The sequence below is a fragment of the Thamnophis sirtalis genome, unplaced genomic scaffold (assembly GCF_051295495.1).
Source record: "Thamnophis sirtalis isolate CommonGarterSnake01/CBP01778 unplaced genomic scaffold, rThaSir2_p1.2 scaffold_2, whole genome shotgun sequence".
In the NCBI taxonomy this organism is placed as follows: Eukaryota; Metazoa; Chordata; class Lepidosauria; order Squamata; family Natricidae; genus Thamnophis; species Thamnophis sirtalis.
Genome location: NW_028261382.1, coordinates 83,059,371 through 83,085,139, shown reverse-complemented (window position 1 = coordinate 83,085,139; position 25,769 = coordinate 83,059,371). Strand labels below are relative to the sequence as shown.

The following is a 25,769-nucleotide window of genomic DNA, read 5'->3' as shown; positions in this document are numbered from 1 at the left end:
AGAACCTCTTGTGTAGGTGTGGCCTGCTTTGTGGGAGTGGCTTGCTGGCTATGTGACTGGGTGGACGTGGCCAACTTGCAAAATGTGGTGAAACTCACTTAACAATACTCTTGCTTAGCAATCAAAATGTTATCTCAGAAACTCTGGCATTTGAAGCACACAAGTCTTAAAGCTGTCAAGTTACAAGACCCTTGCACCCTAACCCTTTAGAAAACAAAACCCAGGGGTGTTCAAACTTGACAGCTTTAAGACTTGTGGACTTCAACTCCCAGAATTCCTCCTCTCTCTCTTCATCTTGATGATGTGCGGATGGGTGGGGGGAGGGAGCTGGAACCGGTTCTAAATGGCACTGTAGATTTGTGGAATCTCTTCTATAGAAGAGCTTAGAACTGGCAGGAACCCACCCCTGTTTATGACCATTGCAGCATCCCCACAGTCACATGATTTTTATCTGGATGCTGGACAACCGATTTATGTTTATGACGATTGCAGTGTCGTGGGGTCATGGGATTACCTTTTGTAACCCTTGGTCAAGGTGGAAGCCAGATTTACTTACCATGAAAAATGCAACACCATAAGCCAATTGTGAAAATTAAAACAATAACTTTGAGGATCGCTTTATCCATGGCTCTGCTTATCTGCAAGACTATACAGTATTTTTTCCCTTTCTGGTGCCTCTGCATTGCTTCCTTCTGTTGCTTATTTTTAACCTAATGAGTAATCGGTAATGACAAGGAATGGAGAGGGGGTTCTGTGGGAAGATTCAGCTTTGGCTCATATGAAAAATCTGACTAAAACTGCTTAGGTGATGACTGAATCAGAGCCGAGAGTTTGATAGTTGGGCAGACAGCTCCAAGCCAACGGTGCAGAAAAAGATTTCCCTGCTAGGATATACAGTATTTGGAAAGGACAGAGAATAAAACAGCCAGTATTTAAGATCAAATCTGGGTCGGTCCCAGAGTTTTAACTTTTCTGAGCTTTCGGATGATCTGGAAACTATCTCTATCCGAATATATGCTTTGGGCTGTTCCATCATCGTGTTTATGTGGTGCCTTCCTATTGATTGACTAGTGTGTTGATGGCAGGCAATTGGCTGTTGTTTCCTTGTGGTGCCAAAACCTCAGCTTCTAAGTACTTGTTAAGCTGGAGGTAAATCACCACTTATGTTAACTGTTTCCCAGGCTTCAATCATTTCCCTGGCTATCTTTGTACCTGCATGGCCAACAATCTTAGTTGCTGTGAAATTGAATGTGTCCTTGTTCATTGCAATGTGAGGCTATCAATGAGTTTGGGTCTCCTCATCTGACTGTTCACTTATGTTCTTGCAATCTGGTGGTGAGCTTCCTTCAGTATTTAATTTAAATTAAATCCCGCCAGCCTTTAAAACAATTCCATTCAATTTCCCCAGGCTGGTACCCTTAAGAACTCCCTAAATGTTCAACTGTGTATTAGAAATGGATACTACTGTAAACTAGGGGCCCAATAGTTGAAAAAGGTGTAATATGTTAGCTAAAAGTCATTGTGATAGGATTTGAGCATCCCGTGGTTTGGGTCTCCTGGCATTATTATGTTTTAATTCTTAGTAGTATAGAAGTAGAGCCAGTTTGGTCTAGTGGTTGAGACACCAGGCTAGAATCCAGGAGAGACCATGAGTTTAAGACCTGCCTTTGGCATGAAAACTGGCTGGATGATTCTCCAGTCATTCTCTCATGGCTCATGATTTCAAGCTCAGGCAACACTCTAGTGGGTCAATTCTTGTTGCAACCACTGGATCAACTGTCAGCTGATCTGAAAAAAGTGGACTCAGCACTTATGTGGAAAAAAGTTAGGAAGGAAAAAACCTAACTATATACACTATATTGCCAAAAGTATTCGCTCACCTGCCTTTACTCGCATATGAACTTACTGTAAGTGACATCCAATTCCTAATCCATAGGGTTCAATATGATGTTGGTCCACCCTTTGCAGCTATGGGTGTTGCTGCAAAGCTGTTAAGCTGTTGCTTCAACTCTTCTGGGAAGGCTGTCCACAAAGTTCAGGAGTTTGTTCATGGGAATTTTTGACCATTCTTCCAGAAGCGCATTTGTGAGGTCACACACTGATGTTGGACGAGTTTACGTGGCCTACCACTTCGTGGCTGAGTTGCTGTCATTCCCAAACACTTCCACGTTCCTACAATACAGCTGAAAGTTGACTGTGGAATATTTAGGAGCGAGGAAATTTCACAACTGGATTTGTTGTAAATCCATAGTTCCACGCTGGAATTCACTGAGCTCCTGAGAGCGACGCATTCTTTCACAAATGTTTGTCAAAACAGTCTGCATGCCTAGGTACTTGATTTTATACACCTGTGGCCATGGAGGTGATTGGAACACCTGATTCTGATTATTTGGATGGGTGAGCGAATACTTTTGGCAATATAGTTTAGGTTCCTATCCTTTGCAAGATCTTTAGATTGAATTGATGAATGGTCCTTTTCCTTTAATAGCTTTATGGTTTTTTATTGCATTGTAGCTGTTTCAATCAAATTTTTATGCTTGATGTTCCATATGTATGTATATCTATCCAAATATGCCCGCGCTATAGGCAGTGGTGGAATTCAAATAATTTAACAACCAGTTCTCTGCCCTAATGACCAGATGGTTAGGCATGGCTCAGTGGTCATGTGACTGGGTGGGCGTGGCCAACTCAATGTCATTTACATCGATGGGCGCTTTGCCTTAGCTGTGACAATGTAATAAGGGTTAACTGGAGAGGCAGTTTCTGTTATGCAGGGCAATAAAGATTAGCCTAGAAACAACACCAGACTGTTTCCTTCCTGCCTTCCTTACAGGATTAGCCCTGTAAAGTGGAAAAAAACAAAATGAGATTTCTTCCAATAACCAGTTCTCTGAAATGCTTAGAAAGTTAACAACTGGTTCTCCCGAATAGGTGCGAACTGGCTGAATCTCACCACTGACTATAGGGCCTGTCTGATTGCGGCTGCAAATAATCCTATGTAATATATCTGAAATGAAGCTGGTGAGTCAAATATTAGCAGTCCAGAAAGCATCATTATGTGAACATAGATCAGATGTCTCCTAACTCGTTAAGAGGAGATTAGGGTGGGGGGGGGGGGAGCCCAGAAATTAATTCCTGGAGCACAGAACTCTATATAGACTCTGATTTCCCCATACTATGGGGAAATCATCTGTGGATATATAACTTCTTTCTGACCTCCAGGTTTACTTAGAGAAGTCTGCTGCTAAGCTCTCAAGTTCTGATTAAGGCATGCCCGGAAAGACAAGATTTACAGTCTTATTTGTAATTGTTCCTGGTGATCCTTCAGCATCATTTCTGGGGCCATTAATTCCTCTTCCATAATGCTTTTTTCACAATCAGACCTCATTCCTGCTAGAGGAAATTGCATGACATTGATGATTGGTCTTTGTAGTTAAGAGCTGTCATCATTAACTGCAAAAGACTCCAGGGATTCAGATGGGACTTTTTCTAAGATTTATGCCAAGGATTTATGCCTTGGTCCTTTTAATGCAAAGTATATACTTTACCATTGAACTATAGTTCTACAAATCCTCTACAAAGGAGAGATATTTCTGTGTGGGAAGGATGGACGCACACACACATGCACGCACGCACACACACACACATGCACACACAAACATATTTTGGTGGCATTGGGCTGCACCTACAGTTGCCTGTTAAGAACTAGTGAAGTTTGGAGGACAAACTATTTATTTGAAATCCACTTCTCTCTTCTCCTTTTCACTGGATGCTATGTCAATCCCTTTATATCTGTCCATTGAAGTCAATGGGAAATTGACTTCAATGGACAGATATAACCCCCAAATACAATTTTCTGGAATTATCCTTTAATTGGCCTGCCTGTCTACCTTCAAAGGAAAGTATGGCTTCATCCAATCATTGGAAAGTCTGAAGAATATCTTGGATGGCGCCTCCTCCATTATGCAACTCAAGGGTCCCTCATAAAAAAGTAGGGATGCAAAACTGCCAACAAGGAAAACAACATGCCTCCAGTTGAAGGGTCCTCAGATTGGAGAAGAAACCTTATTTCTTTACTTGGAGGGCAGACGATCCCATGGTCAGTAGAAGAAACTCACATATTTTTGAAGCAATAAAAAAGGATAGAAGCAGTAATGTTTCTCTCCCTTTGTCCTTTTGTTCTCTTCATTGTCCTCCCCACAACAGCAGAGGATGGGTGGAGGGACTCATGAAATCTCTGGGAAGGAAGTGCAGAGCTCTTTTGCTAAGATTTAAAGATAGGCAGGATTTTGCCCTGTAGACGTTTTGTGACCCAGATTCGATGGTTTGCATTCTCCTTTTCCCCTCCTTTCTTGTTCAGCTTGGAGTGCCAATTGAAAATGCAACAGCTGATGCATCTGAATCTTTGGAAATGGGGTTGGAGTTCCTTAATTGTTTAGGCAAGGCGGTAGATAGTTATCCTTGGCTGTTCAAGTCCATGCTTTAAAATTTTTTTTAATATGGTTTCCCTTTTAAACAAATGAACATAAACTCTCTTCTCTTTTTCTATGTATACAAGAGTTTTGTCAGACAGGTTCAAGCCTCCTAACAGATGCTGGAGAGAAACACCAAAATGCCAAACATGATTTTATATAGGCCCTTTGGAAACCTGTTTCTTTGACCTCCATGCATATCTTCCCTTGTTGGTTTCATCTCCCAGTTATCTCCACTTCTAACCCTACTTGACTCATTGGCCTTATAATCGTTGCCTGGGGATGTTTGTTTATTGCCAAAGTAAATGTTACCAGTTGCAAGGATCTCTTAAGCTATCTGGATAATGGGACATGTAGTCATAACATAAGATGAAGGAAAGCTGCCATATAAATGGAGGGCAATTCTATCCAACCCTCTCCTTGGTCTTTCATTTTGCCTATTGACAATATTTGATTCTATGTCCTAATTCTGTTGCTTAGCCATAAGCCCCTCAAAGCCATTCAAGCTTAATGAAACGTGGCTAAAAAGGGGTTCTCTGTTTTAAAGGACTCTCTGTTGCAAAGAACAATGAATGCAGTCAAGATAATTGGTAGTTTGAAGAAAAAAACAAGTTTAAAAAAAGCTGTTAGGACAATGTCTCTAAAATGGTCTAAGTTCCAATGTATGTTTATTTAAGTTAAACCAAAGAAAGCACCATTAAATAAACATGTCATTCTATTTGAAAAGGGGAATTAAAACAATGTGCCAATCTGAACTCGGGAGAGAGGACCTTCTGCAAGTTAGGCCTGTGTGTTGCTGACTTAATTGACTGATTTAATTATTAAGTCAATTAATGATTTATTTATCAACACAAGCAATTAATTTTCTAAACCTGGAGCAAGGATTTTCCCCCCTTTGGGACAATGGCTACTTTTAGAAATAGACCAAACTTGGAAATCAAAGGTACATAAGCACATATTATTTGTATTACCATATGAGGTTATTCTAACAGATTCTTTCAAGTCTGAATGTAATTCCCCCCACCTTCCCTTTATTTCACAAGAACTAGGAAAGGTCAAGTCTGAGATATTTTCTCAAATTACATTTCTGCCTTAGACTCAGATTTCTTTTGTCTGTCTTGGTTATGCCTCTTCCTCTTGTTCCTCAAAGTACTTCTGCTCATTACAAAATTGAAGGTTGTCCATTTCTGTCAACAGCCCCATCCTTCCTTTTCTTTCTCTTTTTCTTCTCCCTCCTCCCACACTCATGTTCTCCCTGTACCAGGCCAGAAATTACAATTAATCATAATGATGGTCAACAGTTGGCCACCCCAAATTCAGCTTTCTATAATCTGGTAAGAGCACTCACGCAAGAATATGCTATTTGGAGAATATCTTGAGGTTGAGCCTTGATTCAAGAGATATCCAGTCCATTCTCAGTGTCTCTAAAAACTGCAATTCTTGCTTCACTGAATCAATGGATGGATGGATGAAAAATTAGTCTGTATCATTTCTCCAAACAACATCCTTGGCAAGGAAAGATGGGAGCAATCTGAGCCTGAACTGGTGCTGGCTTAGCAAAGAGGAGAAAAGGTCCAGCTTTTTCTTTCCAAAGTATTGAGAGGCAGATTCCTTTTCCTGACCCTGGCTGCAGATGAGACAGAATTACGAGATTACATCTTGGCCAACTGGCTCCTTCCCTTTTTAGGGAGGTAGTCTGGTTTTTATGGCAGGAACTTGGATGATCCCCAGTATCTAAACATGAAGTAAATCCTCTGTTCCGCCTTAGGAAACTTCACCCCCACTTCCATGCCTTTGGACAAAGTTCTGGGCTTTAGAATGTGGCTCATCTTTCCCCCAAAAGGTGGAGTTGCTGTTTATTAGGGCAGTGGAAACAAGGCCCTCTTTCCTTGAACTTAAAAGGTTAGCTTTTTTTTTTTAATAAGCTCTTGCATAGAGATTCCTTGGAAGCCTGAAAGCTTCCATGTTGTTTTAGTGAGCATTCATAAAGTCTGATGAAGTTATTACTTTAATACAGAGTTGAGCTTTCTTCCTCAACTTCCAGTTCAGATCAAGGGGAAAAAAAGATTGAAGGAAGACCAAGACTTGTCAGCTTCAAGGGATTAGCCTTGTTTCGTGCTCCCGTTTAGAATGACCCAATGATAGAATGCTTGCTTTTAATCAGGCATGGCACCCTTAGTGTGGCACACATGGAAATCTTTAAGACACAAGGTTCAGGGCCAGAGGAAATCATTAACAAAACAAATAGGAAAAAGTGGAGGCTCAACTTTCCTATTGTTCAGGCAGGAAATTCCAGGGAACTTGCCAAACAGGATGCCTTCTTCTGTCAGCTACCCCAGGACCACCCTTTAAGCTGTGAAGTTGTATTTGGCTTTATGCAGCCTAAGAAGCCATCAAATATGGGATATCTAAAGCTGAGCTTAGCTTAACGCGTTACTACACTCCATAAAGGATGGTCCAATTTGCCTTTAGTGACAAATTCTAAGGGCTGTGCCAGATACTTAATTTTTCTTAACCTACATCATAACAATTATTCATTTGAGGTCTTGAGACACTCAGAAGATGTCTTTCAAGTTGACATCTTCAATATCTGAGACCAAAGCAAATATTACTCATTGTTCCCTCAATTAGTTGTTTATTTCGACTGGGTCACTTCTAAATGAAAAACAGAACATAAAGACTTTAAATGAAAAGAAGAATGGTATTGTTTCATAATATAGTAGTTGCAAATTTTATGTGGAATGTGAATAGACATATCAGATGCTGTACTAATTAAGATGTTGGACTAAGAGTAGAGAGACTCAGGTTTTAATCCCTCCCCATACTTTAGCCATTGGAGTTCATTAGCCAACTTTGGACCAGTTCATATTCTTCCAGTGCAATCTACCTCACAGGATTGTGGGGGCATTCTCTAGATCATCAGCTCCTAAATGAAAGGCAGTTTAGAAAACAAATTCATAAATAAATAATGAATTCTGTAACTGCATAATATTTTGAATTTCTGGGGCTTTCCATCATTTGCTTAACATATGGTATGACTGTGACCTCCCACCTCAATGTTTAAATGGTAGAAAAGAGTGATGAGATGTACATAGAGAAAGAAGGGGGGGGGGAGAGAACATTCTTGGGAGAAGGTAGGAACAATAAACAAATCATGAAAACAACCTAGTTCATGTTCTTTCCAGATGGAAGTCAAAAAAGGAGTATTGAACTCCAAGGGATACAGAATTAATGTTGGGGTTTGTCCTTCTTGGTTCACTTTTCTTCAAATGGTGAAGAAGACTCCAGACGTGCATGCTTCTTCTCTTGAAATTCCCAGCCAAGGTAAAGATGTGTTCGGAAAAAACACAACAAAGAGTTGCCTTGCAAAATCATGAACCAAAGAGGGACAACGCCTAGATCTACCTTGGTTTTAAAGATGACATGGACCTATTGTAGAAGAAATTCAGTTGAGCTGAGTTAAACTAGATAGGTGAACATTTGGATGGCTTCGTGTTGTACTCAAAAAGCAGCAGACTCACCAGCTTAAAGTATCCATTTTTTAAATCAATGTATACAGTGCTATCTATTCTGAGATAAAACCAGGACTCTATAAACAGAAAAGCAGTAAAGAAGCTGAAAGTTACAAGAACTATGGAATGGCATATGACACAAATAGAAATATATGGCCCCATCAAAAGATAGAAATATGTCACATAAGGAAGTGAAATGTCTCATGCGAATGGCTGTGCAGTGGCCATCGCGTGCAGAATGAACAGATGAAGTCTGGATAACAACAGTCTTTGATTGGTTACCAAACATTGGGCTGATGATACAACTCAGTTCAAAGGTGTTAATTGTAAGAAACACTTTGCAACGTGTCAAAGCTGTTGGAAAGCAGCTGAAGAAGCCTTCGTCCTGCAGTGGTTGGATTTGGGCTGATGATGATGATTGCTGTATATGTATAGGTAGTTCTCGGCTTACAACAGTTCATTTAGTGACTGTTTGAAGTTACAATGGCACTGAAAAAAGTGTCCTATGACCATTTTTCACACTTTTGACTGTTTCAGCATCCCCATGGTCACGTGATCAAAACTCATACACTTTATGGTGGTCGTAATGTCCCAGAGTCATGAGATCACATTTTATGACCTTCTGACAAGCAAAGTCAATGGGGAAGATAGATTCACTTAACAACTGTGGAAAGAAGTGTTGTAAAATGAGACAAAAATCGCTTAACAAAGGTCTCGGCAGAAATTTTGGGCTCAGCTATGGTCATAACTTAAGGTCTACTTGTATATGTGCATCTGAATCAGAGGTGGGTTCCTACCAGTTCGCACCTATTCGATAGAACCAGTTCGTCAAATCTACCGAACCGGTTAGAAGAGGTTCCACCAGTGGACCCGAAAAGCAGGCCACACCTACAGAAGAGGTTCCAAAATTTTTTGAAACCCACCACTGGTCCTTGAATATGATTATTCTACGCTATCATGCTCATATTTATAAAACTCAGTGCCTCTGTGAAAGGTAAGGATGACGACTGTGTTTGTGGTGCAATCAGAACATTGCGTGTGTTGAAGTTGTTTTAATGCAAACCAAAGATGCCTTTTAAAAAACAAGTTTACATCATATTCTTATGCATGCCTGTGCTGTGTGTGAGGTAATTTAAGGTGGTTCTGACAAGTGTCGTCGGCATCTTCATATCTGGTCACATGGGCGGCAAGCCACTCCCATCCGGTCACATGGGCGGCAAGTCACTCCCACAAAGGAAGCCACACCCGCAGAGTAGGTTCGAACAATTTTTGAAACCCACCACTGATCTGAATGCATACGTATCTCTATATTACGTATCCTGTATCTCATATTATGTATATTTCAGATTTAAATTGTTTTCTGCTGTATTTCAAGCAAAATCTTTCCAGGCAGGCTACAACAAATTTGAAAACAAAATTAAATGCCTTTTTAAAAAGGAAACTCTGAAAAGCATCTCACAGCCTAGTATGATGCTTCTATATCAGGGGTGGGCGGCTATGGCCCATTTACAGCCTGTGGATTTCAACTCCCAGAATTCCTGAGCCAGGCATAGTTGCCCACCCTATCCTATATGAAATGAATTTAAACAATTAGAAGCATTTAAAAACCATAATAATATACAGTTGTTGGACAGATAGAGAGCTGGGCACTGATGGAAAAATGTGGACCTGAGAAAAATAAACTCCCTGCACAATTCATCACTGCCTCCTTGACAAGTACTTTCAAATGTCGTTCTGACTTTATCGTTGTCAAATCAGGAAGTCAACTCAGAAACAACCCAAGGAGAAACGTGAAAGAAATTCTCGAGCATTTGGAAGAAAGGGCAGGAAAATGGAATGTAGTTTCTATTTTGGCACAGGGAACAAAACCTTAAAAAAAGTGAAAGATTTTTGTGCAATTGTTAACAGCCGTTGTTTGGGAAACATGGCTGCTACAAGGCCCATTCACTTAAAAATTTCCATGAAAAGAAGAATCTGAAGTGGATGCTGAGGTCAGGCTATCAAAAGCTCTGCAGCTGTTTGGTGGCCCTCTTAGCACAAGGCATGCTTGCCAGGGCTAATTGCTCATTAGATAAGCTTTTTAATGAGAGCTGGAAGAATTGATGGGTGCTCCTCTTTTTTTCCCTGGCTCCATTCAGTTGGCAAGTTTTCTGCTTGCTTTGAGTTGAGGTCAAAAGAGGGCTGTTTTTGTGATCTTCCCAACTGTTTACTTTGAGAGCAAGCTTCCTAGTGCCCATCAAAACCCTGACCTAGGGGGTACTTGAACCGGACTTCCATACAATAAGGAAGCCCAGTGGAAAGAGATGGTCCAAGTATCTTGGCAAATGGGGCTGAATGGTGGGCTTTGCAGGCTGTTGTGGGGGAGGTCCTAATCCAGAGGCTGCCAACTTCAGCTTGTACATGCTAAAAATGAGCATCACGCAAGGTTGATGCATAGACAGCATTCTCTACAACTTTGTGGGGGGGAGGATAGACAAATATATGGAGAAAATACATATTGATTTGATTCTGAGGCCTTGGTCCTGTTTGAGAACAAGAGCTGACTTTGGTTCCTGTTTTGAGAAAATCTATTCTTGTTAATATTTCAGTGTGTTACTGGACTGGCCAATCAGCCTTTGAAAACACACACTTATCCTGTCTACTGATTATTCCCTCTTTTTTATGATTGGATCAGAATGAAAAATATGCCTTAAAAACCATATATTATTTGCGCAGAACTAACTATGCAGATATCTTCTGAATTAATCGAACACTGAGATGTTTTTCCTGACAAATGATTTTTCTCTGCCTATTCCAGACAGAAATATTGAATGTGAATATCTAAGATTTTTTTTCCAATCATATTTTTATTTTTTATATTTTTTTATACATATCAATGCATGAATGGTGTGGTAACTGGGTCACATACATTTTAGTACACATAAACATAGTCTTATTATTCCTAAATATTACATTTCATTTCCAATATTTCATATTATTTATACATGCCTTTTATTATCACCCTTCATTTCTGAACCAACTTTCCGTCCTTTTGTATATCTTAACATATTAATATATAATTATTATTTTCCTCCACTATTTTCTATCCCTATTTTAACTCCCCCCTTTCATATCACTATGATATTCAAAGACGTGTTTTCCACCTATTTTGTTGTTGATATTTCCTTAGTTAAATCAAAGTTCTCTTCCATTATTCAATATCATGTGTCCATTCACAGCTTTAAGCAATAGCTTTAAATATGCTTCCCCCTTGGATTTCTGGGGTCAACTTCCAATAAAAAAAATATTTTCTCTCCCAGGTCACACTCCATTCACTTTCTCCACCCCAGCACAGTCTTGGGTATTCAGACTGCCCCCAGCTTCATGGTGGCCATTTTGGCTGCCACTGCTCCTCATCTTCAGATGCGGGGGCTTTCCAGGTCAGGGAGGAGAGATGTGGCTCTCCTCTGCCTACCATGTGGTCCCCCTTTACTTCACCACCCCTTGAGGGTGGCCATGGTCCGAATCTGGACCCTCCGACAGGGAGAGGTCAGAACTGACCACAGAACTTGTGGATCAGGCTTCCGAAGGCGCCGGATGTACAACCGGAAGTCAATATCTAAAAGATTTTTACTTTTCCTTAAGATCTTGCCCATGTGCATGTAAAAAAATGTATGTGTTTGTGCACACATGCGTGTGTGGGTGTACATTTGTGTCTACGTACACAACCCGTTCATATGCCGATAGGTTTCATATTTCTTTTTCTTCTAATTTTGTTTCTTTGGTTTTGGTTTGTTTATCTTTCCATTTATGTACTTTTTAGTTTACATCTGTTTGTTTTGCAATGTTTATTATTCCATTTATTAAATTACGCCTTTGTTAGTTCCATTTTGCTAGGCTTTGCAAGCTTATTTCATTCTGCTAAGAATAGCAGTGATGAAAATCTAACCGTGTCACTCAGCCACACCGCACACATTCCCAGCCAGTAATGGCACAGAGTAAAATAATGGATTCGGATGAAGGGAGAGATGAGATATATGTATTAAAAAAAAAATCCCATTAACCAGCTGGTACAGTTTAGATAAGGCCTTTCTCCTCGGTTTCCTTCAGCCATGGGAAAAGCATTGACACCTGGCCTCTGTTCCCCATTTGTAAACGTTACTATTATCCGTGGAGCTGATGTGAAAGCAAACCCCATCATGTCTGAGAAGCATTATGCGAATTGTGCTTGCAAAGGAGTGACAGCTAATCATGACTTCATCAGTTTGTGTTAGTCTCTGCTGTCTTTCCGTTAAACCATCTACAGCCACCCAAAAACACATGGTGCTGACTAATGCAGAAATGACCAACATTTGAAGCTACCATTAACATGTGGAAAGAGAGGGGAAGGGTTGCAATTGGAGCCATTATGCAAAAGTCAGGGGGGGGCATGTCATACATACATGTAATAATAATTACAGAATACAAATACCTGCAAATAGAAATAGAACAACTATGGCAAAAGAAAGCAAAGGGAATAGTGATAGGCACCTTAGATACAATCCCAAAATGGCTTGAACACCATTGGCATTGACAAATTCACCATCAATTGCAAAAGGCAGTTTTACTTGGAACAGTTTACACTCTGCAATATCTCTAACATCATCAAACATCAACATCTGCTTAATACAGCTCCTTGGGAAGCACTTGATAGGTAGATAAAACTGCCAAATCCCATCTGAACATCTGGCTGACTATTAGACAAAGTAATAATAATAATTATTATATACCGGGCTCCCCCTTTTTTTTTTCTGAAAGAAGGATGCAATTTAGGCTATTCCAAAAACTGTGAGCATGATCTGCTTTGGAATTTGATTGGAAGCTGCATGGCTGATTTGGGGAAACAATGCTTTAAAAGGTTCTGCAGGCTGCAAAAAAGAGGATTTGGGGTTCTGGGTGAATGTTTAGCTAGTTTATCTATTTGGGAACTAATGAATCCATCAATGAGAACCAAACCTCTCGCCTGCCTTGTTAAGCCCTGCATGTATGGACAACAGAAACTACATAACACCTTTCTCTTTCTCCAGGATTTTGAGCAATAACAAAATAACAACCCTGAAGAATGGCACTTTTTTGGGACTCCATGCTCTTGAAAAGTTGTAAGTACTAATTTTTGCTTCTCTTTTTAAATAAACTTCTAGGCTGTTAGTGATGATCTCAGGAATTAGTGGCTAAACTGTAGTAAAAGTCAACTTGGTGGAGTGGTTGTGAACATGTATCAGCGGTGGGATTCAGCCAGTCCGTACCTATTCGGGAGAACCAGTTGTTAACTTTCTAAGCAGTTCAGAGAACCGGCTGTTGGAAGAAATCTCCTTTTGTTTTTTTCCCCACTTTACATGGCTAATCCTGTAAGGAAGGCAGGAAGGAAACAGTCTGGTATTGCTTCTAGCCTAATCTTTATTGCCCTGCATAACAGAAACTGCCTCTCCAGTTAACCCTTATTACATTGTAACAGCTAAGGTGAAGTGCCTGTTGACGTGAGTGACGTTGGGTTGGCCATGCCCACACATGACCACCGACCCATTCCTATCCAGCTGGTCATTAGGGCAGAGAACCGGTTGTTGAAATATGTGAATCCCACCACTGACATGTATGCATACACCTGTGCCTGTGTATCTATGTGTGGAAGTCTCGTATGACCATAGGAACTGGAAGGCAAAATGTTTAGAAGAGCTAATGTTTTTGGAGTTTTGGATTAAAGGAAAAGCAAAATACATTTGAACATAACTGCAAATGGTTATTATCTGCTATGATTGTAGTACTTGTTTACTGGTGTATCTTCTGATGTGTTTGTTGTGCCTTATTGACCACTGCATGTAGGTTGTATAGCGTCTTTCTACTTTGGCTACAATTAAACACCTTAGAATCAGGAGAAGGGTTTTCTGCCTCTTGCTTTATTGAACCTTTTAGAAAAAGTAACTGTAGCATGGTTCTTGGGCAAGAATTATATATAGGTAGCCCAGAATAATATCATTGAATCACAGGCATGTTTAAACAGTTAAAATAATCGTAAGTTGCATTAGAAGAAATGTAGTTTTAGATCTTGGGTAGTCGTTGTTCCACTGTATTCTGCATTGATCCGATGTCATTTTGTGTATATTGGACACAGCATTTTAAGAAAGATGGAGCAGATAGTCGTACAGAGAAAAAGAATGAAGATGATCAGAAGATGGATAATTTAACCCCAGCAGCAGGGGTGAAATCCTCCCAGTTTGGCCCGGTTCGGTTGAACCAGTCGTTGGTTCTGCAAATTGGTAGTAAAAAAAAAAGTTTCAGAGGATCGCGCAATCACCGGAAGCTTTCCCCTCACTTTTTAAAGCATTTTTTTCCTGCCGGTTCAGGTGAATAGGTAGGAAAAAAAGCTTTAAAAGGCAGGGGGGTGGGGGGTGGAAGCTTCCGACGATCACGCGACTCACAGCTGATCCGCACGATCGTCAGAAGTTTTCCCCCCACTTTTTAAAGCAATTTTTTCCTGCCTATTCACTTGAACCAGGAGGAAAAAATGCTTTAAAAAGTGAAAAAAAAAGTTGGCCACGTCCACCCAGTCACATGACTCCCCCACCAAGCCACGCCCACAGAACCGGTAGCAAAAAAAATTAGATTTCACCACTGCCCAGCAGATAGAAATTTCAAACATCTTTGGTATTTATGGATCTACCAGCAGATCCTAAACAAGACACTCCTAGACCACAGATATCTTTCAAAAGGCTACATTTCCCAGCTGTCCCAAGTTAAATCCCTTATCTAAATTACTTCTCCTGGAAGCTATTCTCAGCTTTAGTGAATCATCCATTTATTCCAAGGATTTAGCTGCACCTCTAATGTTACGGGAGAGATTTGCCACAGCGGACTCTAGGAAATTTGGGACCCCCCCCCCCAGGTCAGATTGTATTTTTTTTAAAAAGAACATAAAATGAGCTTGGACCTCTATAGTTTGAAATTAAACTCCTGAAGATATAAGTCATTTTAAAAAGGGGGCCTTTCCCTGTTTGTTTTCTAAGGTTTATATAATGGTTATCTTGAAAACGGGAAAGGACCTTACAAGTTGTGTGAGATATTGCCTAATATTCACTTTAAATATAGGTGCAAAGATTCTGACAGCAATTTTGACCTAAATATTGAAGAAGACTCCTGTCTATAATGTATATAGTTTACACATGCTCATAAAACAGTACACACACACACACACACACACAAACACACACACACTTATTTATTTGGGGCGGAGTAAGGGGAACTGAATGGAGCTGAGCATTTACTGGCCAGATGCCCTTCCTCACACCTATGCAGAGTTCACAACAGATATTTTCTCCTTGTGCCCTGGTAGAGAAACATCTGCTGCTGCCTTAGATTGAACCCTGAACCTTCCAAGTAGGAAGCAAGCTTCTTTACATCTAGGCCACTGTGCCACTCAAATTTTAAATATATACATGCAATTTTTGATGGCCCACAATATCAATTATAATCATCTAAAGCTGTTCATTCTACTTGCTCATCCCGGAAAAAGGCTATCTCCTGCAATTCTACTGTTACAGCTGCAGTTGAAGCTTACTGCCACTCTCCTTCTCCAACAGCAGTTCTCTTTAGGGTCCTCCCCCCCCCCCCGCAAAAAGAGAGAAGAGAAGGAAGTTCAGTTCCTGATTATATCAACTTCTGTTTTGCTCTTGAGAGGCCCAGAAACATTCCAAATGAACTAGACCAATAGTTTTAGGAGGAGGCTGTCATGAAAAACAACTTTCTCAGATCAACAGAGTCAACTTTCTTATCTGAACTTGAAAGGCATCTCTGTGGTTCAGGACTTTTGAAGGAAGAGATTTATGCCTTCTTGTCCTCATCCTCCAAATGTGGCTTTAATCTTTACGTAGGTATGTTTGGGATGGGTGAGAAAGGAGAATTCACAACAAAGGGTTTTTGTTCAGAGATGCTGAATTTAGGCTGAGTTTCCCCACTGGCAAATGTATGACTGTGGCTTGTTATACTGCTTAATGAGGCTGGAAAGTGCAGCTTTTTCTGGGTTTAGGGTTAGATGTGCTGGAGGAATATTCATTGATATTGGAAAAGGGATGCTTCAAAAAAATCAGGCACAGACTGATTAGATCTGACTCTGACTGGAGAAATGAATTGTTTGGAGCATGATTATCCTTTTTGGATTTTCACTTCTCTGCACATATATGATGTTTATTTCTTGACTAGAAGTGAAGGTTTAAAACATGCCACTTTAGATTTAAAATATTGCATATTGCATACTTTGTAATAATATGCATCTGCCTATTTAAGGTGATAGCTGAACTCTGAAAAAAGCTTTTATTTTAATGTTTTGTCTGAATTGCAGCTTAATGTGGACGTAAGAAATAAATGAAGTTTAGACATGAACATATGCAAAAGTGACATGACTAGGAAAGAGACCAACGAAAAATATATAGGAAAATTAAAAATAAATTGAATGACTATTACTCAACAAACTTACTTTGCTCTATGTGTGAATACATTTTACAATTCTGAATGGGTGCAAGCTAATAGCAACAAACTTCACAGGAGTCTTACCCATACCTATGATATCTTTCCATATAATTGATGACATGAACATCAAAGTTAGTTGATCAGTTTTACAACAACATACTTGTTAGAGCATATCCGTATGAATAACAAGCAAGCTATTTTCATAGCTAAGAATTTTGCTCCCATGTATGAACTAAAGCAGGGACAGTCCCGCTGCACTGCATTATATGTCACCTTAATTGCAATTCTAGTCAGTTTGCTTTGGGGAATTTTGCAGGGACATGCATATGATTGCAAATGGAGAGGATGGCTTCCATAAGCAAATCATAGCCCACTAATTTAAAAAATTTCTACATCAAATAATAGGGTCAGGTAAATAAATGTGAATAAGAGCTGAAGTCCAAACTCGGGGCTTTGAGAAACAAGAAGAAAGGATGAACTTGCCCAGAGGTGAGGCAGGATAAGTACAATACAAAATTATTGTCTGTCTCTGTCTCACTGTCTCTGTCTGTCTATCTGTCTCTCTCTGTCTCTCTCTCCCTCCCTCCCTCTCTCTCTCTCACACACACACTCAAGATTCAGTATGTTTATCACATGAACAAAAAGACAATGGGGAAAATCCAGATGGAAAGAAGAAATTGCTTGATACAATTGCAGTGAAGTTCCTGGTTTGCAGTCTACATGAGATACCCCTAAGGGCAGGGAGCCTTTTTCTCTGCTAAAACTATGAAACTGGGAGTTTATTTAATGTTCCTTCCAGCTCCTGCTCCTCCTTTTGTTTTTTCTTCTTCATAGTTCAGGCTTATCTGCATCCCTTTAGACTGGAACAAAGTGCTCATTAATGGCAAGGGATTACGGCTTGCCCAACAGGGAAGCTGCTCCAGAGGAGGGTAGCTGTTAGAGTTTCTGACTTTCCCTGTGCTTCCAAGGGAAAGTCTTAGCAATTTGGAACTCTCTATCAACTTCCCTGATGTCGCTAATGGAGGAGAAGCCCCCAACCCAATTTTGATGGGGCTCCCGCCAAGTTTTGTATTTGCTTTAAGCAATGCTTGAACTTGACCTTCGCATCCCCTTCTCCAATGGTGTCTTCTTGTTGTTATTGTAATTCTTCTTCTTCCAGGCTAAAATCTGTATCTAATTGGATTGGACCCCTGGGCACACAACTTCTCTCTTTAAAGTTACATTGGTGGGGAGTTCTGAACAAACAGTCCACCCCATCCCAGTCTGCTCCAGATGGCATTAACCTCATGGTCACCTCTGGAATGTTCAAATTATGCTGGGAGACCAGAGCTGTCAGTCAAAGGGTATTGCTATTACCTTTTATGCTACCCATCCCCACCCTGGCTTGTGGCTTGGATAGGATGTTGGTAAAGTTCTGGGGTGTGGTAGAGGGTAGAAGCCACAATTAGTAATTGCTTCTGGTGTGTGTGTGTGTGTGTGTGTGTGTGTGTGTGTGTTTTACAGCTGCAGAGGGGAAAGTTTGGAGAGAATGATTAATGCACAAACTGAAGAGATATCCTAAAATGGAAGCATACACTCAATCTCACTCTTCCCTTTCAGGGTAATTAATATTATGCAAAATGGTATAAATAATACTAAGTCGATGGATGTATCTATTGGAAGAAATGTCCTTCTGGGTTCGACTCCAAGTGGGGAAAAAGACACTGGAGACATGGAGGCTGCTTGGAAAGATGGTTTTCATGGTGGACAGGACCACATAGCTTGAGTCTGGTTGAGTTCTCAGATGCCATGTGGTCAGTTGAGTAAAGGGCCAATATTATCATGCTTTTAATCCCATCCCCCTTGGGCTGCAGTGAAGAAGTCTTTATTATGTAAAGTGGACTAGCTCAGGCTTTAATGGCTCAATGACAAAGGGGGATGGGCAGGAAGCTGCAGGCAGCTATTCTGTCTTTTGAAACATGTTTCTTCCTTTTCAAATCCAGAGACATCTTCTGCCTTTTCAATATTTCCTAGGATATTTCATTTTTTCTGGGAGAGGGCTGGGTGATAACTTCCTACATATCATCCCCCCCCCCCCACCGCTCTGCAATATTTCTTAACCATCCCAAGAAGAATATATGTCTTTAGGCATTTTGTGGCCAGTGGTACAATTAAGTAAATTTAGAAAGGGAGGAGGGGATGGCAATGCATTTTTAGACCAGGAAATAGAAATGGGAAAGACCAGGAGAAACCCACAGTTGGATTTAATTCTATATATTTTTAAGGACCCTACAATTAAAAGCAGTTAATATAAACTCTCTATGTATATTTAGTAATTTTCCCATTTTACCATATTAATGGCAGCAACCTGGTACAGACCCACAACTTCTGCCTCCCTGATTCAAACAGCCTACATGTCCCCTTTAGACAATCACCTCTCTGGTTTCCCAAAGCAGTTAAGAAGGAGGTGGGCAGACAGGAGGTTAGGAAAAGGGTCCGGGTTGTGATGGGCAGATGGATATATGGCAGGAAGTGAAAATCAGGCCTTCGTCAGGCTTCATGAACATCAAGCTGGTCCCTACTTTTAGTCTTTTTTTCCAGGAACCAGAAAGTAGAACATCAGAAGGTACTGAGCTCTTTCTGAAGTTGAAGAGCTGATGTTCTATCTCGTCTCATTCATAACTAAATTTATGTTTCATTGTTTTAAGTGACCTTTGTATGTTGTTTTCATTGTTGGCTTTATTGTATGCCTTTAAAGCGCTCCATGGCTTAGGCCTAGGGTACCTGCGAGACCACCTACTGCCACCGGTAGCCTCCCACCATCCAGTGCGATCCCACAGAGTTGGCCTCCTGAGGGTGCCGTCGGCCAGGCAGTGTCGGCTAGCGACCCTCAGGGGGAGAGCCTTCTCTGTGGGAGCGCCTTCCCTCTGGAATGAGCTGCCCCCGGAGCTTTGCATAATCCCCGACCTCCGGTCCTTCCAATGCGCCCTAAAAAGTTGGCTTTTCCAGCAAGCTGGCCTGGCCTGAACAAAACAAATCAAATTATTGATTACTGTTAATTTTAATTTTAATTCTTTAAAAAAAAATGTGTAATTGTCAATTTTAATTGGGTTTGGGATATCCTGTTTAATTTTCTCTTAACTTTTGTATTATGTTTCTTTTAATGTTGTACGCCGCCCTGAGTCCTTGGGAGAAGGGCGGCATATAAACCGAATAAACCTAAACCTATGCCACCCAGAGTCACTTTGTGTGAGGTGGGTGGCCATATAAATTTGATGAATGGATGGATGGATGAATGAATGAACAAATGACTTGATCGTGGTGAGAAGACAAACAAGGACTGTATCACTGAAACCTTGGTAGAAAACCTCTTTGCTTGTATGTATAACCCTCCCTTCCCTGGCCAAACTCTGCTATTATTGTAAGGTATGAAGACATTTGCAGATTTTCTTCCATCTTCCTGAAGTGACCTCGTACTATCTGTGCAGTATATTATTACAGAAATGGAAATCACATTCTCTTGACAACAAAGGTCATCACTTATCGATGGAGATTCTCAGTCACCCAGGCCAAGGTTGTCCCAAAAGTTGTGTTTTCAAAAGGTAACTGGACTTTTTTTTCCTTGAAGAGTAAGTAAGTAAGTAAAATCTTTATTACGGTCAAAGACCAGCAATGCACATTAGTATTTACACTATATTAAAAAAATGCTAACATTAAAATATAATTAAAAAGTATTGACATTAAAAGTGGATAATAACATAATGGTCCAAAGATTGTTAGAGGTATGTCCAGATAGTTGGTACAAGATGGTACTTTTCCTTGTAGAGATTTCTTTTCCCATCCAAGAAGGTTTTTCAGTTTAGAACTGAAGAGGCTTCTTGGATGAGAAGCGAAACCTCTTCAGGGAAAAACGAAGTCCAGTTGCTTTTTGAAAAAAAACACTTTTGGGAAAGGACATCACTTGTTCTTAAAAAAAAATACTAGAGCATCCTACTTCGGGGTTAAGAGGAAAAGCCTGCTTTCCTGGAGCTTATTCATTTACTGCTCAGCCTGGTGTCTGTGGCAACAGCAAGGAGGGTCAATTACTGCCAATTGAGATGATGGCTTTGTATCCCAGACAATTTTGACAAAGCTGCACCACGTTAACCCGCTCTGCCTGGCCTTAACAAGCAGCCAGGGGATGGGAATTCCATCTCTTGCAACAGGGACCTAAGCTGGGGCTTGAACCTCTGACCCAGACAGAGGAGGGAATTTCTGTTTACCAGCCTTGCATTGTGCTGTCTAGGTCACACCTTGTCTTGGAGCATCGAGCATTGTTTATGATGTGTGACCTTTCTCCAAACCGAGTTCTCATCTCCCAGAGAATCATCTGAGAGAAGGGGGCTTAGAAAAACGATAGCATTTTTCAGGTCCTGGTTGACCTCTTGGACTAAAACATAGGGTAGACTTTTTTTAAAGAAAGACCTGATGCCGATGAGACCCCCCAGCTTTTCACTTCACATCCTTTAAATATTGGGATGTCACTTAAGGTAGTCTTCAACTTATAACCACAATTGAGTCTCCACATTTCTATTGCTAAATGAAACATTGTTAAGTGGATTTTGCCCCATTTAGCACCTTTTTGCCACAGTTATTTCAGAAGAGGAGGAAGTCTTCTAGAGGTTAATCAAGTATTCAAGTCAATAACCCAACTGATTATTTAAAATATTGGAAATTGACCTCTTAACATCTGAAGTTCTGATGGAGCTCCTGCAGCTAGAAATGGCTGGGACCAAAAACTGTATATAAGTACTCGACTTAGGACCACAATTGAGCCCGAAATTTCTGTTGTTAAGTGAACTTTGCTCCATTTTAGGACCTTTCCTGCCACAGTTGTTAGGTGAACCACTTCAGTTGTTAAGTTAGTAACATGGTTGTTAAATGAATCTGGCTTCCCCATTGACATTGCTTTCTACAAAGATCACATGATCCTGGGACAGTGCAGCCATCATAAATATGAGCCAGCCAAGCGTTAGAATTTTGACCTCATGTCCATGGAGATGCTGCAATGGTTGTAAGTGTGGAAAAAATCGTGACACCTTTTTCGATGCTGTTGTAACTATAACAATCAATAAATGAACTATTGTAAGTCAAGGATGACCCATATCCTACCTTGATAGGAGAAAAGATCCTGTTCTATAATCTTTTATGGATAAAATCCTGAAATTGCCACTTGGGTCTAGGTTCAAACCAGTGACAATGTGTTGAATCCAATACTTCCAGAAAAGCTCATTGGAGTTTTATCATCTTACAACACACAATGCACATGAATTACATATCTGTTTTGACCCCCCTTGTCCCACACCAACACACACTCCGAGCCAAAGATAAGTTACGGCATTTAATTAACAGACAGACAGGTCCTTGGCAGCAAACTGGCACAGACAAGCTTGGGCAGCAATCCAGCACAGATAAGACTTGGTAGCAATCCAGCCTATCAAGCTCACAATAATGTTCTCCGACATTAATTCCTGCGTTGACTTCTGCAAGAGGGCCGTGTGCACAAGCAGTCTTTTTATAGTCTGGAGAGGAGCCTAATGACCACCAGCTGAGTGCAATTACCTCCTGTACTTGCGCAACTGTTCCTGATGCCTATTAGCTCTTCGGTGCCGAGCATCTAGGAACAACTCACTGCTGGCGTCCGGCTCACTCTCCCTTGTCTCCTCCCCACTGGTCCAAGGCTCAGGCACCTCCTGGTGGCCAACCAGCCTCTCTGCGCCCTGCTCGGAGTCAGAACCCTGTCCAGGGTCCTCCACATCCTCCAGAGCCGACTCATAGGGCCCCTCGCTGTCGGAGTCTGGTGGCAGCTCCAACGACTCCTGCTGGGCCACAACACATATCTGCCTAAACGAGGACTTTTTTTCTAGTAATATCCATTTTGGATCGTGTCCATTCCCTAAACAAAAGCTGAAAAATCTTGTGTTTAGTTTTGGTATTCAGTAGGTCACAAAGTTATTGTCGTCCCATTCAAAGGCATTTTATAAATGACATTTTAAAGTATCTTGATTTAATTTGAATGGGTATGTCAAATATTGAAAACATGTTGATGTTCTGGTCACTTGGAAATGACAGTAAACACTTTGGAAACTAATGATGGAGAAAAGCAACCTGGAAATGAGGAGAAACTTCCTAATAGTGAGAACAATCAACCATTGCAACTGCTTCCCTTCAGAGGTTGTGGGTGCTTCATCGCTGAAGGTTTTTAAGAAGAGACCAGACATCCACTTGTCTGAAATGGTATAGGGTCTCCTGCAGAGGTGGGTTCCTACCAGTTCGCACCTATTCGGTAGAACCGGTTCGTCAAATCTACCGAACCGGTTAGAAGAGGTTTCACTAGTAGACCCGGAAAGCAGGCCACACCTACAGAAGAGGTTCCAAAATTTTTTGAAACCCACCACTGGTCCTTGGATGTGATTATTCTACACTATCATGCTCATATTTATAAAACTCAGTGCCTCTGTGAAAGGTAAGGATGACTACTGCGTTTGTGGTACAATCAGAACATTGCGTGGGTTGAAGTTGTTTTAACGCAAACCAAAGATGCCTTTTAAAAAACACGTTTACATCATATTCTTATGCATGCCAGTGCTGTGTGTGAGATAATTTAAGGTGGTTCTGACAAGTGTCGTTGGCATCTTCATATCCGGTCACATGGGCGGCAAGCCACTCCCATCCAGTCACATGGGTGGCAAGCCACTCCCACAAAGGAGGCCACACCCACAGAGTAGGTTCGAACAATTTTTGAAACCCACCACTGGTCTCCTGCTTGAAGAGGGGGCTGGACTAGAAGACATCCAAGGCCTTTCCAACTCTATTCTGATTGATCAGTTGACTTATGGATGTTTTGCACTTTAGATATATAACGATTTCATGTGAAATTAAGCTTGATACAACCAACACAAGCATAATAATTGGCCAGCTTTGTTCCAAAGGAAAACATCTAAGACATGGTAGACCCCCTTCTACTTGGCCCTGTGGGTCGCATTCTTAAAGTATTAGGATATAACATTTATGCGATCCATTTCTGGCATCCATAGATTCATTTGTAATCCGAGATGAAAAACTAGACATTTCAAATGACACATACATGCTTTAAAAAAAAATGGAAACACTCAAGCTTGGCCTTACATAGGACCCTCTGTCCAGCTTCATTATAGTTTTGCTGTGAATCCTGTAATATTGGCATAGATTAGAACAATTTTCTAGAGCAAGCATTCCCAGGTTGTCAGCTATTTTTGGCTCAGTTGAGGACATTAAATCACATTCCTACCCCTCCCTTTCTATCTTCCCCTTCTCCAAAGGGTTTGGAGAGCAGGTTGCTTCTCCTGCCAAAGATAAAATGAAGAAGCAAAGGCACATAAAATCATAAAATAAATGAAGGCACATAAAATCAAAGCAATTGATATACAGTTATATTCAATGGTGCGATTAGGATACAATTAAGATCTGCAGACCAGTTTATAAGAATGGGTTAGTTGGTTTTTGGGGTTCTCCAGCTGTGGCACACCTGTTCTATTACATCCTGTCTAAAAGCCCAAGGGTCTAAAATTAGCCTCAAGTGTACAGTCTGTAGCATTATTCTGGATGCCTTTGGTACTCAGGACTTGTTTGATGTTGCCACAATATATTTATGTACACTGATCTCCAAAGTCTTCCCTTTTGTCTTTTGCTTGAAGGCTGTAGGAAATCCTGTCCTCTCCTCCCACCCTTGACAACACAAATCACAATTATTAGAGGCCCAGATTTGGCCTGATAGTGCAGAATACATTAAACTAGCTTGAGATGTTTATTTATGTGTTAAGCAGACTTAATATAGCCACCCATATAGATCTGAGAATAGCTTAATAGAACAAGTGAGAATCATGAGGTTAGATCTCTCTGCCATAAAAATCTGTCAATGATTCTGCTGGTAGGTTCATCATAGCTTTGTATTAGTATTTTTTGGAGCTCAATCAATTTGGCTCAAAGGAAGCATAATGTATTTTTAGTAGCGCACCATAGAGACTAATGTGTGTGTGTGAGGGAAGGGAGATGTTCATTTTGGGAAACTGGGGAGTCTATCATGGCAAACTGATCCCTTCTACCCCTTAGGGATTTTCAGAGCAAACATCCCTTGGTGTTTGGCCATCTGATGTGATGGAGGAGAATAGAATTAAAATACACAGAGAAAATGCCAAAGTCAACAAGTCCTTCAGGCTGGAATGAAGTGGAAGTTTGGCATCGTGTGGTCCCCTTGTTTCTCGGCTGAGTCGACTCAGTCGTTTGCCGTAGCCTGAAGGCACTTAACATTTAGGTTATGGAAGAATTGCTCCTCTGTGGAGCAAAAATGTAGAATGGCATTGGGGCTCCTGCATGCACTTCCTTTTCTAAAAAAAAAATGGGCAAAGTTTGGAGTCAGATAGAGTAGTTGCAAACCAAAAGTGCCAAATGAAAACTCTTCGGTTGTGCAATTTTTTTTCCTACCAAGATTGTCCCGTAACATTTTATTTTAAGAAGAGAGCCTCGTTGAAATTCTTTTGGCACATTTACGTAGATATAAGCTGGTCAAATGTTGCGTGTGAATGTTTTTCCTTTGTGTAGTCATCTTTCTAAGGGTATATAATTTCCCTGCTTTTCCCTGCTTCGGTGAAATCCCAGCAGAAAAAAGAAACTTGTGATGGAACTCCTACAATAGGACATTTTCTTTGTGATGTTTCATCATCATCAATGTAGAATTCGTCTATTAGATACTCTGTGCAGGTAGTCCTTGACTTACAACCCTTCGTTTAGCTTCTGTTCAAAGTCACAAAGGCACTGAAAAAACATACAACCATTGTTCACACTTAAGACCCGTGGTTACATGATCAAAGTTTGGGTGCTTGGCAACTAGCATGTATTCATGGTAGTTGTATCATCCTAGGGTCATGTGATTGCCATTTTAGACCTTCCCAGACAGCTTCCAGCAAGCAAAATCAATGGGGGAAGACAGATTTAGTGATGGACTGCACGATTTACTTAACAAACATGACAAAAAAAGGTCATAAAATCAAACATCATTCACTTAACAACTGCATTGCTTAGCAACTAAAATTTTGGCCCTAATGGTAGCTATAAGTCGAGGACTACCTGTATTTGGGACATTGTGTGGCCATTTACTCCTGGAAGGCTAATTCCAACATGCTAAGAGCCAAGGTGGCGCAGTGGTTAAATGCAGCACTGCAGGCTACTGCTAGATCAGCAGTTCAGCGGTTCAAATCTCACCGGCTCAGGGTTGACTCAGCCTTCCATCCTTCCGAGGTGGGTAAAATGA

The 25,769-nt window shown here is 40.7% G+C and overlaps 1 protein-coding gene across 1 annotated transcript in view; it reads left to right on the top strand.

The window, feature by feature from the left end:
- Positions 1–25,769, top strand: part of ADGRA2 (adhesion G protein-coupled receptor A2) — a 101,003-nt gene that overhangs the window by 18,744 nt on the left and 56,490 nt on the right. The window contains exon 2 of the mRNA XM_087706233.1: positions 13,030–13,101. Coding sequence (XP_087562359.1) covers positions 13,030–13,101 — 72 coding nt within the window. The remainder of the gene's footprint in view (positions 1–13,029; positions 13,102–25,769) is intronic.